An 18808-nucleotide genomic window follows, 5' to 3' on the forward strand; every position below is an offset into this window, starting at 1 on the left:
CAGTCAGAATTACCTTTTTATGTTGAAATGTAGTTAGGAGATAAGGACTGCATTTTTCTTCTCTCTTCTTTCTGCCTTTTAATTTAGTCTTAGTTCAGCTTTTATGTAGTGATGCATATTGTCTATTGAAAGAAAAGCCACAATATTTTCAAATTTAGCCTTAGAAACTTCCTAGATGTGTGACCCTGGGCAAGTCACTTAGCCCCAATTGCCTAGCACTTACATCTCTTCCACCTTGGAACCCATATGTGTTATGGATTCCAAGACAGAAGGTAAGGTTGTCTTAATTTTTTAAAAAAGAAAAGTAATGTAAATAGATGACTTAAGAGGCTATAATAATTGAACTTTTTATTTTCAGTCAGTGAATAAACATTGAAGTGTCTGTTATGTGCCAGGCACTATGCTAAGCTGAATTTTACAAAAGACGGAAAGATAATAATTAATATAATATAATATAATATAATATAATATAATATAATATAATATAATATAATATAGTATAGTATAGTATAGTATAGTATAGTATAGTATAGTATAATATAATATAATAAATTATGCTACATTCAAGGAGCTTACAGTCTAATGGGAGTGTCAACATAGTTTCCAAGCATAATGATATTTCTAGATTTATTAAGGGTAGAAAAAAACCATTAAAAATTAAAAGCTACCCAAAACCTTTTTGACATTTTATACATTTTTAAAAAGTCCTCTTTTTCCAGTGTTAGTATTTCTGTATTCTTTCGAGTTATTATTTCTTATCAGATTCAAAGCCTTAAGTGACCTTTTATAATTGTTATGGGGTTTTCTCAGCAAAGATATGGGAGTGATTTGCCATTTCCTCCTCCAGTGAATTAAAACAAACGGAGGTTAAATGACTTGCCCAGAGTCACACAGCTAGTAAAGGTATGAGGTCAGATTTGTTCCAAGGAAACTGAAGCTTAGAGAGGCTTAGCAAATTCAAGGAGGGCTAGGCTATGAACTCAAGTTCTCGATTCCCCATCTGTTACATTATACTACATGACGAGGCACGTTGGCATGGCTGTTGGTAGATCTGTGAGTGGGTACAACCATGCTAGAGAGAAATTTGGAATTACACACAAAGCAGTTCCTGAATATGATTCAGCTATACCACCAGTAGACCTATACTTTAGGGAAATCCAAGAAAGAAGAGAAAGCCCTTCATATACAAGACTCTTTATTTCTAAAGACACTGATTTTTTTTTTAGGGGAGGGACAGGGAAGAGATAATTTTAGCATTCTGTTTATGCATCCACTTAAAAAAGGAAAAATCCAGACATCTAGGTGACTCAGTGAATTGAGAGCCAGGCCCAGAGATGGGAGGTCTTGGGTTCAAATCTCACCTCTATATTAGGGGAATAAACTGAAGGTTATGTTGATTGAAGGATTAGCTCAGGCAATCTCCCTCTCCTTCCCCACCCTTTTCCTTCCTCCTCCCTCCCTTCCCCCATCAGTTGGTTCTTCAATTGGTATCACTGGAAATCAGCTTGGAGTGAGTATCTTGATATATCAGCCAGATAACTCACCCTTTGATAAGTTTAAACAAGGGGTTTATTTAGGAGAAGGGGAAAGGTAGGGGGAGTTGATGGGAGAGAGGGTTTGGGTTTCCCTAATCCTAAAATACTCCCAAGATGGATGGTGGAATAGAGTCTAGACTTGGGAAAATGACTAGCAGACTTGAAGATTTTAGTCACTTGAGTCTTATAGGGAGAAAACCAGTGAGAACAGGATTATTCAGTCCTTACTCCTTTCTGTCTCAAGGGCAAGAGACCAAGTTCCTCAGCTTGGCTGGTCCTTCTTCAACTGTCCTTCCTGGTCACCATTCCATTTACAATGCTTTCCTTGATTGGCAGTTCTGCAGGTCTTACTTTTCCAGCTCTGTTGCAGGCTTTTCCAATTCTCTCATCCATAACTCAGATACTTCCTAGCTTTGTGACCCTGGGCAAGTCACTTAACCCCCATTGACTAGCCCTTACTCACTTCTGCTTACTTCTACTTACACTTCTGCCTTGGAACCAATATATAGTTGATTCATTGATTTCAAGATGGAAGGTAAGAGTTAAAAAAATAAAAAATAAAAATCCTTACTTTCTGTCTTAGAATCAATCCCAAATATTGGTTCCAAGGCAGAAGAGTGGTAAGGGCTAGGCAATGGGGGTTAAGTGACTTGCCCAGGGTCACACAGCTAGGAAGGATCTGAGGCTAGATTTGATATGCATCCATTGTTACTGATTTTGTCATTTTGGGGGGAAACTAAGTGGATAATTTTTCTCCTTTCTTATTGTGTTGCAGCTTTGTCATTGGTTTCCTTAGAATCTGCTGAAAGGCCAAACTACTTTCTCTTTGTCCATGAAGATGATACAATTAGCTTGGAACGGTGGGAGGCCAATTCTGCTTTTCGCCGGAATGCTACATTTTTCCACCACCAGGGTCTCTGGATTCCTGGTTTCAGTGCTTTTGAATTACACAGCAAGAAAGGGTTTTTCATTACCTTCACTGATTCCACTATCAAAGTCTCCAAATATGATGACTCTGACGATTTTAAGCATGCCAGTAGCTTTACTATGGAAGGTAAGCTTTGTGTGCCCTTAGAAAACACTGAGCTAATTATCAGAGCTACAATTATCAGTCTGAAAATCATCACTACTAGAGTAGTTATATTAGAACAAGTCTTTAATCAGGACAAAGGAGACAATGATTCAAGACACCTCTCTGGGAGACTGCCCCGGGTCAACCACATCTTGGGAAGGACTGATAATAATGTAATAATTAATGGGAATTTCACTGAATTGAGGCACTCAAGGTACTTATATAATTTCAGGGAGAGAAAGAGATGGATGGTGTGTGTTTACAAAATGCTTGGGAACTAAGGCAGCGTTGACTAAGTATTGGCAAGAGGACATTTTTTGCACGACTGCCCCTATGTTCAGCCACCCAAAGTAAGCACTTCCGCTGCTCTCCGTGTAATGTGATGGTGGTGATGGGGGCTCATAGACAGCTTGAATTTGTCCTCTGGGCACTTGAATTCAAAAAGGTTTGCCAATGCTGAACTAAGGAATATCCATAGTCATAGCCATCTGGGAAAGAGACATTAGCCTAGTCCCAATTTTTGGGGTGACTTAGGGTGATTGAGATGTCATTACAAATGCTTAAAGATTCATTATATTCTTTGTAAGTCCTTGAGAAAGAAGTAAACTCCATTCAAATTTTTGTCTTTCCCTAGGATTCTATAGAGTGGCTGGGAGTGGATTTCAGATCCTTCAGATTTGATTATTCTCTTTCAAATTCAGTCTTCCAATGTCTGGGAACTAGTGTTATAGTAAAAACTGTTAGAGGGAAGGTTTTAGGGAAAGGTTTTAGGGAAGGGTAAGAAAAGATAACACTAATAAAATAAATAACAGAGGTATATTTAATTTGATGGATAAAGGGAATTGAAGGGGATTTAGGGAAGTACTACTTTCATTAACCCACCCAGATATTAAACCTAAAAAACCTTAACTTAACTAAAACTAAACTACAAGGGGTTAGTAATGTCCACAGGACCAGATTCTCACAAAGTCCAGTCTTTGGTTGGATCAAACAGTAGGATCAAGATGTGGGGTCCTCACAAGGCCCCAAAAGGGAGAAGGTGCTCACCATTCACAATGTCTACCACTGTGAAGGGGAACACTCATTCAGCCTTACTGATAATCAGAGTCCTTGACAACTCCTCAGTTGGTTTCTTCAGGGAGACCACTAGGCACACCTTCAAATCTGACTGGCTTGAGAGAAAAAGCCTCCCCAACTGCCTTAGAATCCTGACCTAGCCAAGCTCTGTGGAATCTTGACCTTGCACCATCCCAGGCTGCCAGTTTGCATTGATTTGCCCTGCTAGAAATACTTTCCTACACTAGGCAAGACTGACTCATAGTCAATTTACTCAATTGAGTTCTTTATTTCAAACTTCGGGAGAGTTAGTAATGGGAATAACTAAAATAATGTCATTATAGTAATATTAAGAACAACAAACACATTTATACTATGTGCCAGGCATTGTATTGAGCAATTTACAATTAGTATCTCATTTGAATCTCACAAAAACCTTGGAAAGAAGGTAGTAGAATAATCCCCGTTTTACAGATGAGGAAACCAAGGGAAGAGGAAGTTAAGTTAATTGCCTGCTGTCATATAGCTACCAACTATCTGAAGCTGGAGAGGTTGACCATTTCCTTTCCAGCTCATTTTACAGATGATTGAAAATGAGGCCAACAGGGCTAAGTGACTTGATCAGGGTCACACTAGAGTAAGAGTTTGAGGCCAGATTTAAACTTAGGAAAATGAATCTGATACTTGAGTGTTTTGCTTTGGAAGAGCAAGACAGTCAAGGAGTTCACATTCTAATGGGGGAAGTCAACATCCACAGAAAGTTTTGGGAAATGCCTACCTCCTTCCAAGGCTCATCTTAATTACAATGTCCTTCAAGAAGTCTTTTCTGATGACTTCAATGTCTAGTTCCATGCCATCAGTTTATTTATTGTTTATATATTAGTGAACATGTTTAATCTCTTCCCTTTCCTTAGGAGAATATAAAATCCTTCTATTTCCTTTGTATTTGTATCCTCAACATTTTGCATGTGTAATACAGCCAATGACACTAAGTCCCACCATAGTGGGACTTAGACAAGACCTGAAGATTGCATAGGGTCCTTCCACATCTTACAGTGGCTTATCTACACTCCAATTTTTCTCTGATTTAGTTAACTCATTCTAACCTACTTTAACTCTGGCCAGTCTATATTCTCATGGAGTAGCTCCTAGTAGTAAGTATACTACATCAAAGACCACTATTACATAGTTTGGTTTTTTTAACCCTTATTTTCCAACTTAGAATCAATACTGTGTATTGGTTCCAAGACAGAAGAGCAGTAAGGGCTGAGCAATGGGGTTAAGTGACTTGCCCAGGGTCACATATCTGAAGCCATATTTGGACCCAGGACCTCCCATCTCTGGACCTGGCTCCCAATACATTGTGCCAGTTAGCTGCCCCCCCACCATCACAGTTACATCCAAACTTTCTCAACTTCTTAGGGGAAATCCATTTCCCTGTTTGCTATTCTAGTTCTTGATCTCCATCCATTTATATAACCCGATACTCACAATAATGACATTGTTAGATCTTAAACATAAGTACTTCCTTTAACAATAAGGTAAAAAGAAAACCACAGATAATAAATGCAAACCATAAACAATATACTGTATTGTACTATACATATTAGGTGGGATCTCACTCTCCCACCAATGCATCCCCTATCTATAATGAAGAGAGAACACATGGGAATTTGGCATGGAAACACATATATTAGGAATATATATATGGAAACAAGATTTTTTTCCTACTCCTATTATGTATCAAAATTTTATTTGTAAGAGCAAGCAATATTCTATATCAGTTTTGTCAAACTCAAACAGAAATCAATCTCTCTGGGTTTCATATTGAGTTAGAAAACCACAAATTAATATCATTTCTGCTGCATTGTATTTTTATTTATTTTGTCAAAGATTTCCCCATAACAATTTAATCTGGTTCTAGTTGTACTGGGAGTTTTGCTGCAGGTCTTGAATTTGACACATCTGTATGACATTATTTGATAATATAAAACTCTTCCTTTATACACACACAAACACACACACAAAATCAGTCAATCTTTTTGTCACTAAAGTGTTATTTGTTTAAAAGGCAAAGCATGCCTTACATATACTTAATAAATATATTTTAGTAGATTGATTAAATATGACACAACTCTGGGCTCTTGTTGTCATGCAAATAATTGTCAGCTGATGCTTAGGTGCCCCCCCACAGACCCTGATTCATTCTAGTTGATTTTAAACATCAACATTCTTAAAGACAATCCTTCAAAAGACATGTGATCTTTCTTATTGTATGGTCTATAGTTTGCATTATGAAGCAAAGTATTGGAGTAACTAATGCTGATTGAGAGTTTGTATGTTGGAATTGGCTTTTAAATATTGCAGAAGATGTGTTTTCTGTGTTCTATTTACTCTATTGACAAGGACTCTATGCCTGTATGGATGCCATTTTTATTCAAAGTTGTTCTAGTTTCAGTGGCACGCAGTGATACAGAGTCACTGGCTAGGATCTCGTTAGGTTATTTGAGTAGGAACCAGACCTACAATTTAACTGCAGTAAAGAACTCCAAGATTAGAGAAATCTGTCTACTAATGATGCTTGGCATCTTCTCAGTTTAAATGCTTCCGGGATCACTTAGAAGGTATACATAGAGAGAGAGAAGGTTGTATTGCACTAGGCAAATGTAGATATGTTATATATACATACATATATGTTTTAAACCCTTACTTTCTGTCTTTCTAACAGCTCTAAGACAGAAGGGCAAGATCTAGACAAACTGGGTTAGGTGAAGTGCCTAGGGTCACACAGCTAGGAATTATCTGAGGTCAGATTTGAATACAGGTCCTCTTGATCCCAGGCCTGGTGCTCTATCTACTGTGACACCTAACTTCCTCTCAAAAAATTTTTAGAATTGCAATTTGAATACAGATCTTCTTGGCTCCTTATTATACAGAATGCTGCTTCACAGGGTTATTTGATTATAAAAGTAAAATCTGGTCCAGTTAAGAAGTAACAAAGAGGAGATTCATTGTGAATTCTACATATATGGCATTCCTTGAATACCAATTGAAATATTATAATAGGATTGAATGGGGTTTTAGGGAAGAAGCATAGAAGGAAAATATAAATATTTTGATTTTATTAAAAGGTGAAAGGGAAAGTAAAAAAAGGAAAGAAGGGCAAGGGAGAGATCTTAATTATTTCCCCCCCTAAATTAAAAGCTATCTGACTAAATCTATCTTATTTCTAAGTACATTAAAGGCAAAGTCTTTAGGGATTAGTAATCTTACAACAGAGTTTTTTGGTGGGCAAAGTCCAAAAATCCCAAGAGAAATATGCAAAGGTGGTCTGTTTTATCTGTCCAGAAGAAGAATGAAGATTGCCTTCTGAAAAGAAGGCACAGCCAAAGATATTCCCAGGCTTGTAATTTGAATGATGGTTTCTCAAGCCTCCTCCTTAATCCAGGTCCAGAGAGATTGTATCAGTTGCTTAACTGTTTCTCTGAGTTTCTATTCCACTGGCTCCAGGGAAAATTCTAATCCCATGCCCTGTCAATCACTCTTATGTCCTAAGTCTTATTTCTATTGTAACACTATTGAGAAATAAATTATAATTTTCTTTTAATTAATATGAATTTATTATAGGTGTCGGGCCCCTGAACTTTCCATAAAGTCATTGTGACATGGAGGTTTCATTGGGTTTTTAAATATCTGTGCCAAGTAGAGTATAAGCTCAAGTGGGTTCTACCATCTTGGATATCAAGTAATCAAACAAAAGCAATTTATTAAGAACATATAGAAGTTCTCCTCCTCTTCCTTCTTCTTCTCCTTTCCCCTTCTCCTTCTCCTTTTACTTCTCCTCCTCCTCCTCCTCCTCCTTCTTGTCCTCTTTCTAATAACCATTTTATCTAAGTCAGGAGAGGCTTCCTAGCCGTAATCTGGGAACTTGGTAATTAATGATTTGTCCTTTGTAAGAAGCAGATTGACACACTAGATTGAAAGCTAGCTCAAAGCCAGAAACACTCGTGTTTAAGTCCTACCTATGAGTCATATTATTTGTATAATACTAGACAAATTATTTACCTCAGCACTCTAGGTAACTCACGAGGACTGTACATTGCAGAAGAAATATCTAACTTACATTGGTAGTAAAAGTTTCTTATTGGAAGTCCTTTTTATCTTTTTATCAAAATATACCTGTGAATCAGAAATATTAAGGGATTTTACCATCATGATGGATCCTGTGCTGTCAGAAACATAAAATTCAGAGGCTTTTATTTCATGTTTGAAAGTGGAAAGAAATTCTCGTGGCATATGAATTCCAGGAAACTAGTTTTTTGACTTGGAATTCTTTAACAGGTCACAAAGCTGATGTTACTAAAATTTAAGGGAAGAGGACAAATTCAGTTTCTTACCAGTCTTACGTGAGAGTAGAATCATGCATCTCCTGGTTTTCTAGCTTCTGAAGGACTCCTCCTTCATCATGAGAAAATGTGCTGCTATGAGGCAGCAAAAATGGGTATCTAATACAGTTTTTTTTTATATCAGACAATGAATTCATCATTCAAAGTATCAACATGATCATCTTTGGTTCCTGCAAAGCTACACTGGACAACCTATAATATAAATCCCAGCAATATACAAACCACAGGAATTCAAAAGAACCATAAAGCCTGCTGGGAATCATAGTAATTCCTGGCACACATAAACAAACTTGATTGAACTATTTTGATCACTATAGACTTAATACCCTTTATTTCTATGCTTTTAAAACCCATGGAATTGATATCCGAGGACTCTCAAGACTCTGCAATTTTACTTTATACTGCACACATATTTTTTCCACATACAAATTCTTTAAAATATGTACTTTAATTTTTTTGTACTTTCCCAGAAATCCCAGCAGCAGTACCTTACAGAAGGATGTGTGAGTGGCGATATGAGCCATGTGCTACTCCATGTTTTAAAACTTGCAGTGATCCTGATGCACTTGCATGTAAATTTCTTCCACCGTAAGTAAGATTTCTAGTTTAACAGGCAGTTTCTAAGTTGCATAAATTGTCATTTCAAGAATTTAATGGTGCTGTCCTAGCCAACATTTTTTATCAATGACCTGAAAGAAGAAAAAAAAATATTTTCTTGCATTTTAAGTGGTTTTAACATAGGGGTTTAGTGGTTTTAATGGTTACAGTCTTTATTTTCCCCTCTAAATTCTTACCTTCCATTTTAGAATCATTACTATGTATTGGTTCCAAGGCAGCCCATGAGCAGTAAGGGCTAGGCAGTGGAGTCAATATATACCATATCTTCAGGGTTTTATTGGTGCTGTCCAATTCAACATTTTTATCCATGACTTGAAAGAAGAAATAAAATGCATGCTTGTTAAATTTGTAAATGGCACAAAACTTAAAAGTATAGATAATATGTTAGAAGACAAAATCAGGCTCAAAAATTTGTATAGGTTGGGAAAAATGGGTTGAACTGAGATTATATGACTTGGATTCTAGGACTGTTTCTCCATCACAGGCAGCAACAATGCATATGTTTGCAAATGAACAAGTATAGATATACTATGTATACAATAGAATAGTGGGCTATATTATTTCTGGATGCCATATTTTAAGAAGAAAATAGATAATCAATAGCTGGTAGGGGAGGGCACTAGAACCTAGCCAACATGCTGAAAGGTGTTGTGAATGCTCAGCTTAGAAAGGCTATCCTCAGATACTTGAAGATTTATTTCATGGAAGGAGCACATTATTTCTTCAAAAATTCAAAGGTTAGAAGTAGGATCGATGTGTACATGCATGTATATATGAATACACATCTATGAATATATGTGTACATTTATATGTATGTAGATATCATCAAAGTATTACTAAACATTTATTACTGTAGCTTTATATAGTATAATTGGACTGAAAAACAGGCATACATATGATTTCAAATGTTCATCTTAGAAAAAGTCACTTTTACTGGGACAATATGGTAAGAATGGACAAAATTTTGCTTCTCTCTAATTCCTAGTTCAATATCTTGCAAGTGGCCACTGTTAAATAAATGTTCATTGGGAAGAGAAGGAACAGAATAAATATTAATATAGCCCCTACTATGTGCCAAAAACTGTGCCAAATGCTTTTTTACAGTGATTATTTCATTTGATCATTCTAACTCTGCAAGGTAGGAACTGTTATCTCCATTTTACAGTTAAGAAATATGAGGCAAAAAGAGGTGAAGTGACTTCTCTAGAGTCACATAGCTAGGAAATATATGAACCTAGATCTGACTCAGGTTTTATTGTCTATGGGCTCAGTGCTGTATCTAATTGCACCTCCTAGCTGCTTCATTCATTATTGAACTATTGAGTTACTACTTTATTATTTGAAAAAATCTGGAATTTCATAAGTATAGGAACTTTTTCCAGGTCTGAATATTGCAATATATTTTCTATCTTCCTAGAGAGATTCATGAATTGTAACTAAAAAATCCATTATTTGGTAGCCAGACTTCTTGTGATGAGATTCTCCTTGGCTGAACTGGACCTCATAAAATAGTCTTCTACTAGGACTTAACTTAAAGTTGTAAATCTTAGCAGACAATAGAAGAGCAAGAATTTGTCCCCTGCTGGCTTGACATTTGGAAACATCTTCATCTTTCCATGAGGCACAGGAAGAGAAATGATTAACAGTCATAAAATAGAGCTTTTGGTCATTTATTGAAAAAAATCAATTGTTCACTGAGACCCAATGATAGTGAATGGGCTCCATGCTTCTTCAGCTATGGATAAGGTTGTTTTTGGTGGCAGGATCAGGATGAAATACAGTAAGGGGCATGATACACAATCCAAATCAAAGTTATGCAACAAGCAGTCTCTTTAGTTGGCCATCCTGGGCATTTCCAAAACAGAATGCTCAGGGCTCACAAATAACTAAGGAAGAGCAAAAAGGTTCTAGCAAAATTTGGAATTTATGCAATTTTTGTTGTCTTACATCTGTAAGAATAGTTCCAGCTATTTCCCCCATGGGGGTTGACTGCCCCCTAGTGGCAATTCTAGCTTGAATCAGAGGCTCATTGGGCAAAAAGGGGATTATAGGATTACAGATTTAGGTGGCAGAGGAAACTCAGAAACCCTCTAGTCATACCCCCCAGTCCCTTTTTTAGGGATGAAAAAACTGAAGTCTGTTAAAATGTGATGCTTAATAAGTAGCAGAATATAAATATAGTTGTAGATTTTTACTCTAGATGCATTTAATTTTCCACTTTCTCCTGCTCCCTTTCACTTTGATCAATAATCAGTTAATTATTATTATTTTTTAATTTGGTCAATTTCAAACATTATTCCTTGGTTACACATCATATTCTATTCCTTCCTATCCTCCCTCCGCCTTCCCCTTGCCAATGCGCAATGCCACTGGGTATTATTACATGTATCCTTGATCAGAACCTATTTCCATGCTGTTGATGTCTGCACTAGGATGTTCATTTAGGATCTATGTCCCCAGTCATATCCTCCTCCACCCATTTAATCCAGCAGTTGTTTTTCTTCTGTGTTTCCACTCCCACAGTTTTTCCTCTTAATGTGGATAGTGTTCTTTCTCATAGATCCCTCCGGGTTGTTCATGATCACTACATTGCCATTAATGGAGAAGTCCATTACATTTGATTGTACCACAGTGTATCAGTCTCTGTGTACAATGTTCTCCTGGTTCTGCTCTTTTCGCTCTGCTTCACTACCTGGAGGTCATTCCAATTCCCATGGAATTCCTCCACTTTATTATTCCTTTTAGCACAATAATATTCCATCACCAACATATACCACAATTTGTTCAGCCATTCCCCAATTGAAGGGCATCCCCTCAGTTTACAATTTTTGCCACCACGAAGAGCGCAGATATGAATATTCTTGTACAAGTCTTCTTCCTTATGTTCTCATTGCGGTACAAACCTAGCAGTGCTATGACTGGATCAATGGGCAGACAGTTTTTAGTGCCCTTTGGGCATAGTTCCAAATTGTCCTCCAGAATGTTTGGATCAATTCACAACTCCACCAGCAATGAATTAATGTTCCAACTTTGCCACATCCCCTCCAGCATTCATTACTTTCCTTTGCTGTCATGTTAGCCAATCTGCTAGGCATGAGATGATACCTCAGAGTTGTTTTGATTTGCATATTTCTTTTTATAAGAGATTTAGAACAATTTATATATTTGCAAATATTCATCCATATCACCTAGATTGGCATATTGATTGCCATATAATTGGGCAAAATAGTTTTTAATGATTGCCTTAATTTCCTCTTCATTGGAGGTGACATCTCCCTTTTCATCTATGATAGTGTTAATTTGGTTTTCTTTTTTCCTTTCATTTATTAGATTGACCATTACTGTGTCTATTTTGTTTGTTTGTTTTTTTTTTCAAAATACCCACGTCTAGTCTTATTTATTAGTTCAAAAGTTCTTTCACTTTCAATTTTGTTAATTTCTCCCTTAATTTTTAGGATCTCTAATTTAGTTTTCATCTGGGGATTTTTAATTTGTTCACTTTCAAGTTTTTTGACTTGCATGTTTAATTCATTGACTTCTGCCCTCCCTAATTTGTTAATATATGAACTCAAGGATATAAATTTTCCCCTGAGTATGGCTTTGGCTGCATCCCATAGAGTTTGAAAGGATGTCTCTTCATTGTCATTTTCTTCAATGAAATTATTAATGGTTTCTATGATTTGTTCTCTAATCGATTTTGGTGAATCCTATTATTTAATTTCTAATTAATTTTTGATTTGGCTCTCCATGTATCCTTACTGATCATTATTTTTATTGCCTTATGATCTGAAAAGGTTGCATTTATTATTTCTGCTTTTCTGCATTTGTATGCCATGTTTTTATGGCATGATATAGGGTAAATCTTTGTGAATGTACCATGTGCTTCTGAAAAGAAGGTGTATTTCCTTTTGTCCCTATTTATTTTTCTCCATATAATCTATTAACTCTTTCCCCCCCTAAGATTTCATTCACTTCTTTTACCTCTTTCTTATTTTTTTTATTTGATTTATCTAAATTTGATAGTGATAGGTTCAGGTGTCCCACTAGTATAGTTTTACTATCTATTTCCTCCTTCAATTCCACTAGTTTCTCCTTTAGAAATTTGGATGCTATACCATTTGGTGCATACATGTTGATTACTGATATTTCCTCATTGTCTATACTCCCTTTTATCAGGATGTATTTACCTTCCCTATCCCTTTTAATAAGGTCTATTTTTACTTTGGCTTTGTCAGATATCATGATTGCAACTCCTGCCTTCTTTCTATCAGTTGAGGCCCAATGGGTTTTGCTCCTACCTTTAATTCTAACCTTGTGAGTATCTATCCACCTCAGGTGTGTTTCTTATAGACAACATATGGTAGAATTTTGGATTCTAATCCACTCTCCTATTAGTTTTCCTTTTACGGGTGAGTTCATCCCATTCACGTTCAAACTTATGATTGTCACTTGGTATTCCCCAGCATTTTGATATCCTCTCCTAGTTCTGTCCTTTCTTCTTTTGTTATATCCTTTTAAACCAGTGGTTTACTTTTAATCCATCCCCCTATTCCCCTCCCTTAATATGCTTCCCTTTTTGGCCCCTCCCTTTTTGTTCCCTTCTTGTTTTTTTAGGGTCTGTTAAGTTCCCTCCCCCTCTCTTTCCCTCCCTTTTTGTACTCCCTCCCCCCTACCCCCTTAGTTTTCCCGTCTCACTTTCCCTGTAGGATAAGATAGAATTCAAGGCTCCAATTGATCTAGATGCTCTTCCCTATCAGAATTTATTTCACTGAGAGTAAGGTTTAAGTAAGTAAGGTTTACCTATTAGCACTCTCTTCCTTTCCTTCTTATGAGAGTACTATTCCCCTCCCCTTTCCATGTGTATCTTTGTGTGGTAAAGATTATCCTATTTATTTTATTTCTTCAATTAACTCTTGGTGCCATCTTCAATTTCCCCTCCCTTTTTCTTTTTTGCATATCACCTTATAGTACTTAATATCCCAATCATTTCCTGTGAATGATTCTTCTAATTACTATAATATTGAATGTAATTTTTGTTACAAATAACATTTTCCCATATATTAATATATACATAATTTGATCTAATTGTAGCCTTTAAAGAAGAAAGTTTGAATAAAAAACATTTTCCCCCTTTCCCCTCTCTTTCTTATTTACCTTTTCATATTTCTTTTGATCTTTGTGTTTGGATATCAAACTTTCCACTTAGTTCTGGTCTTTTCTTTACAAATATTTAGAAATGTTCTAGTTTGTTGAATGCCCATACTTTCCCCTGGAAGTATATAGTCAGTTTTGATGGATAGGTGATGCTTGATTGAAGACCCAATTCTCTTGCCTTTCTGAATATCATGTTCCAAGCCTTGAGGTCCTTTAATTTGGTAGCTGACAGATCTTGTGTAATCCTATTTGGTGCTCCTTGATATCTGAATTGTCTCTTTTTGGCTTCTTGTAGAATTTTCTCCTTCGCTTGAAAGCTCTTTAATTTGGCCATTACATTCCTGGGAGTTGCCTTTTGAGGATTTAGTGTAGAGGGTGTTCTATGAACTTGAACTCTTTCAATGTCTGTTTTGTCCCCTTGTTCAAGAACATCAGGGCAGTTGTCTTGGATGATTTCTTGTAGTATGATGTCAAGATTTCTGTTTGTTTCTGGCTTTTCAGGTAGGCCAATGATTCTCAAATTGTCTCTGCTTGCTCTGTTTTCCTAATCTGTCATGTTCTCAGTGAGATTTTTCTATTTTGTCAGTCTTTTGACTTTGCTTTATTAATTCTTGCTGTTTTGCAAGATCATTGTCTTGTAGTTGCCTAATTCTAGTCTTTAAAGACTGGTTTTCCTTTTCAGTTTGGTCTATCCTGCTTTTTGTGGCCTCCAACTGTTTTTCCAATTGGGAGTTCTTGTTCTTTAAACTGTTCTTTTTTCTTTGAACTATTTCCCACTTTTCTTGCCAGAAGGCTTCAGTCTTTTTGATAAACTCCAATTTAAATTCTTCAAGAGCTTGTGGACAATTTCCATTTTGGGGGGAAGGTTTTGGCCTCATTTGAATTTCCTCTATAGCCTGGGTGTTTCCTCCATAAAAATTTTCCAGGGTCAACCCCCTCTTCTTGTTATTTTTTTGTGGAGGGAGGTTGTTGCTCCTGGGCACAATTTGCCATCACTGTGGAGGTTTTTCCTTCCTTTTTAGTCAGCAATCTGAGTGAGATGGGCAAGCTCTCTGTGTATGGAGTTAAGGAGCAAGGATTTTACCTGAGGCAATCTTTCAAATTGCTACAGATTCTGCTGTTTTTGCCCTTCTCTGTGCTATCTTCCTGTGAGTGCCTACAGTCTGCACTCTTCAGCCTGCTGGGGTTTCAGGTGTAGCTGCTGTCAGGGGTAGGTCTTTGGTGGTCTTAGTCAGCTCCCAAGGTCCTAGAGGTGCCCCTTACTCACTCTAGAGGTGCCCCTTGCTCATTCGCTGATTCTGGTGTGTGCTGGCTCTGACTTGTTCCACAGGTGGGGTGGGGGAAGGTAGATCAACTTATGTTTTGGTGGGAGCTTTTTCACCCCCTTATAGTATGGAAATGCCCAAATCCCATGTACCTTCAATGCTGCGCCCTACTCTAGAGTCCCTTCTTTCTTATGAATTTGGGGTTTGTTTGTTTTTTTGGTCTTTTGAGGTAGTCTATATTGGTGGGTGCTGAGGAGAAGATGAGTCTTGAGGCTAGACTACTGCCATGTTTACCTGGAAGTCCTCCAGTTAATTATTGAATTGCAACAATTTACACTTTTAAGAGAGCTTGGAGATAATCACAGCATTGAAATCAATATTTTAATGCAGAAGAAACTGAATAGAAATAGAGACTGTATCTTAGTAGAGAATAGCAGTGTATGATTATTCCAGGTTTACAAATAGATCTATACATCCAGACCTAGTCTCTCTCCTGAGCTTGACTCACGTAACCAGCTACCAAATGGATGTTTTGAATTTGTGGGGGGAGAGATGACTAGACTTTTGCTTTTACTGATATTGGGAACCCACCTCTTGTCCCCCCCCCCAAGAGGACATGCATTCCCTCCCAGTGTGGATTGTCCCCTACTCTACACAGTGTTGTCTTAGAGCTATTGCCTAAGGCACTGAGAGATTAAGTGGCTTACCCAGAGTTTCATAGACAGTATGTGTGATTTTATAATAAACATGTCCAAAACAGACTCATTATGCTCTCCCCAAATCCACCCTTCCTATAGACTTACCTATTTCTGTTGAGGGCACCACCATTCTTCCAGTCGCCCAGTTTGGCAATCTGCCTCCTTTGATTTCCCTCTCATTCATCCTCCAGTTTTCCTAGTTATTGAAAACTCTGTCTCTACAACATTTCTCAAATCTGTCCCCTCTCTCCACTTATGCATTCACCACCCTACTTCAGTCCGTAATAACCTCTACCCTGGATATGAAAATAACCTTCTAATTGTTCTCCCCACTTTGTCTCTTACGTCTTCACTTTCCATTCAACAACCAAATTGATAGTCCTAAAACACATGTTCAAGCATATCACTTTTCTGACTTAAGAAGCTCTACAATGGGAGGTCCTGGGTTCAAATGTGGCCTCAGATACTCCCAGCTGTGTGACTCTAGGCAAGTCATTTGACCCCCATTGCCTAGCCCTTACCACTCTTCTTCCTTGGAACCAATACATTGTATTGATTCTAAGAGAGAAGTTAAGGGTTTAAAACAAACAAACAAAAAGAGAAGCTCCACGAATTCCGGTTGTTTCTAAGCAAAACACATTTTGCCATTTTTGTCATTTAAAGGACTTCATGATTGGAGCCAGGGGACCTTTCCAGTCATAGTATACATCAGTTCCCTCAATGTTCTGTGTGCTAATCCCGCATATAACATTGCACCTCCTCTCTCTTTGCCCCTAAAGGGCTATCCCTCATGCCTGGGATGTTTTCCCTCATTTTCCTCTTCAAATATCTGAGATTCTTTGTTTCTCTCAAAACTTAACTAAAGTACCCCCCTCCACCGACAGTTACATTGTATTTGCTAGGTATACATTTTGTATTCTCTTCTATGCATTTTTTTCTCTATAGACTATAAATCCCCTCAGGACAGACACATTCAGTTTTATCTTTGTAGTCCAATCTGGAATGTATTAATGTGCTTAATAAATATTTTATTTGAAGAGGGGAAGCCAGGTAGCCCAGTAGATAGAGCATCAGACCTGAAGTCAGGAGGACTTGGGTTCAAATGGGAATTTAGACACTTCTTAGCTGTGGGACCCTGGGCAAGTCACTTAACCCCAAATGTCTAGCCCTTGTTGCTCTTCTGTCTTAGAACTGATACTAAGGCAAAAGGAAATGGTTAAAAAGATAAACATTTTTGTTGGACCGGTTTATGTAGTACCTGAGCATGATTTTTAAAAGTTACCCTAATATCATTATCATAAAGGTTCTAGAAACACCCTTAGATAGCACTGAGTGACAGGAATGCATTGAGAACACCATTGAAGTCATTAATGTGGGAATTCAGGGGAAGAGGGCATGAGATGCAATTATCATGGAAAGGTATAATAGGTGTCCGAGTCTGATCAGGGCTGTAACGGAAACTGGAAGATACTACCACAGTTAAACAAGTTACAGTGGTTTTTCCCAGAGTTGGAATTTAATAAATGTTTTTTCACTCATGATTCTATTTTTTTGGATTTCAAGAATGATACTTATACCTTTTTAAAATAAATATTTAAAGGGTTGAAGGATGCTTGCCATACTGTCCTAGAAACATGATCCTTGATGAAGTCACACTTAAATGTGTTTATCCTGCAGACTGTAAGTAGATGCTCCATTTTATTCTGTGTAGAAATATTCATTTGTTCCTCCATGTTGTGACTAATAAGTTTCACACCGCCAATCATCTTTTATAATTCCATTCCTTTCTCTTGGTTCTGTGGTTGATGTTTGTACATTTTATTTGCACAATTTCTCACCACTACTCCTTCCTCCTAAAGTATCTTTTGATCTCTAAGAACCCTATATTAGTGGTTCTCAATTTGGAAGCCAAGGAACCCTAGGGAGCCCGCAATTTTACTGTAACGAGTTCAAGGATCCATTAAATTAAATTAAAATCCATTAAACCCATTATTGTAATGAGTTAAAAAATCCATGAACCCATAAAGCTTTGCTATTCTGATCTTTAGCTTTGGAAATCTATGCAGCATAACTTAGTATAATATGAAAGCGGATACACTTCTCTAGACTAAGAGGCAGCATGCATGGCCTAAACGAAAGCACTGGACTTGGTTATATCTGTTTGCATGCCTATTGTTTCCCCTGATAGAATGGGAAGCAGGGATGGTTCCATTTTTAGCTTTGTATACCCACTACCTCATATGATGTCTAGCACATAGTAGGCACTTAATAGATATTTTTGGATTAGATTGCAGTCAGGCAGAAATGATTAAAATCTTGTTAGAAATTTACTAGTTATATAATCCTGGGTAAATCCCTTAACCTCTCTGAGCTTCCATTTCCTCATTTGTAAAATAGGTAAAATAAACAGCATGTATTTCATAAATTTATTTATTTACTTATTTTTAAACTCTTACCTTCCATCTTGGAATCAGTACTCTGAATTGGTTCCAAGGCAGAAGAGTGGCAAGGGCTAGGCAATGGGGGGTCAAGTGACTTGCCCAGGGTCACAAAGCTAGGAAGTGTCTGAGGCCAGTTTTGAACCTAGGACCTCCCATCTCTAGGCCTGGCTCTCAATCCACTGAGTCCCCTTCATAAATTTATTTTGAGGAAGTACAATGGCTTCAATGTTCAGAGAACCTGGATTCAGATCCCACTTCTGTCAAAAGTTGTGTGGGGACAGAAATAGGGACTGAACCTGTGATTTCATTAGAATTAGAAACCTATGGAAGTAGGCACCTTCTCTGAAACTTAATGTCTTAGAGAACTGTTTGGGGATGTCAATAGATTAAATGACTTAAATTACTATGTCAGAAGCAAAACTTGAACCCACTTCTTTTTGACTCTATGGCCATCTCTAACCACTATTCCACTAGTTTTATGATCTTAGGCCATCTCTAACCACTATTCCACTAGTTTTATGATCTTAGGCCATCTCTAACCACTATTCCACTAGTTTTATGAT

At 37.2% G+C, this 18808-nt stretch overlaps 1 protein-coding gene across 2 annotated transcripts in view; it reads left to right on the top strand.

The window, feature by feature from the left end:
* Window positions 1–18808, top strand: part of OTOGL (otogelin like) — a 256085-nt gene that overhangs the window by 175386 nt on the left and 61891 nt on the right. For both annotated transcript variants that reach the window (XM_016425678.2, XM_056798553.1), the window contains 3 exons: window positions 2311–2589; window positions 8540–8657; window positions 17405–17484. In XM_016425678.2, the coding sequence (XP_016281164.2) occupies window positions 2311–2589; window positions 8540–8657; window positions 17405–17484 (477 nt within the window). The remainder of the gene's footprint in view (window positions 1–2310; window positions 2590–8539; window positions 8658–17404; window positions 17485–18808) is intronic.

The sequence above is a fragment of the Monodelphis domestica genome, chromosome 5 (assembly GCF_027887165.1).
Source record: "Monodelphis domestica isolate mMonDom1 chromosome 5, mMonDom1.pri, whole genome shotgun sequence".
Taxonomy (NCBI): Eukaryota; Metazoa; Chordata; class Mammalia; order Didelphimorphia; family Didelphidae; genus Monodelphis; species Monodelphis domestica.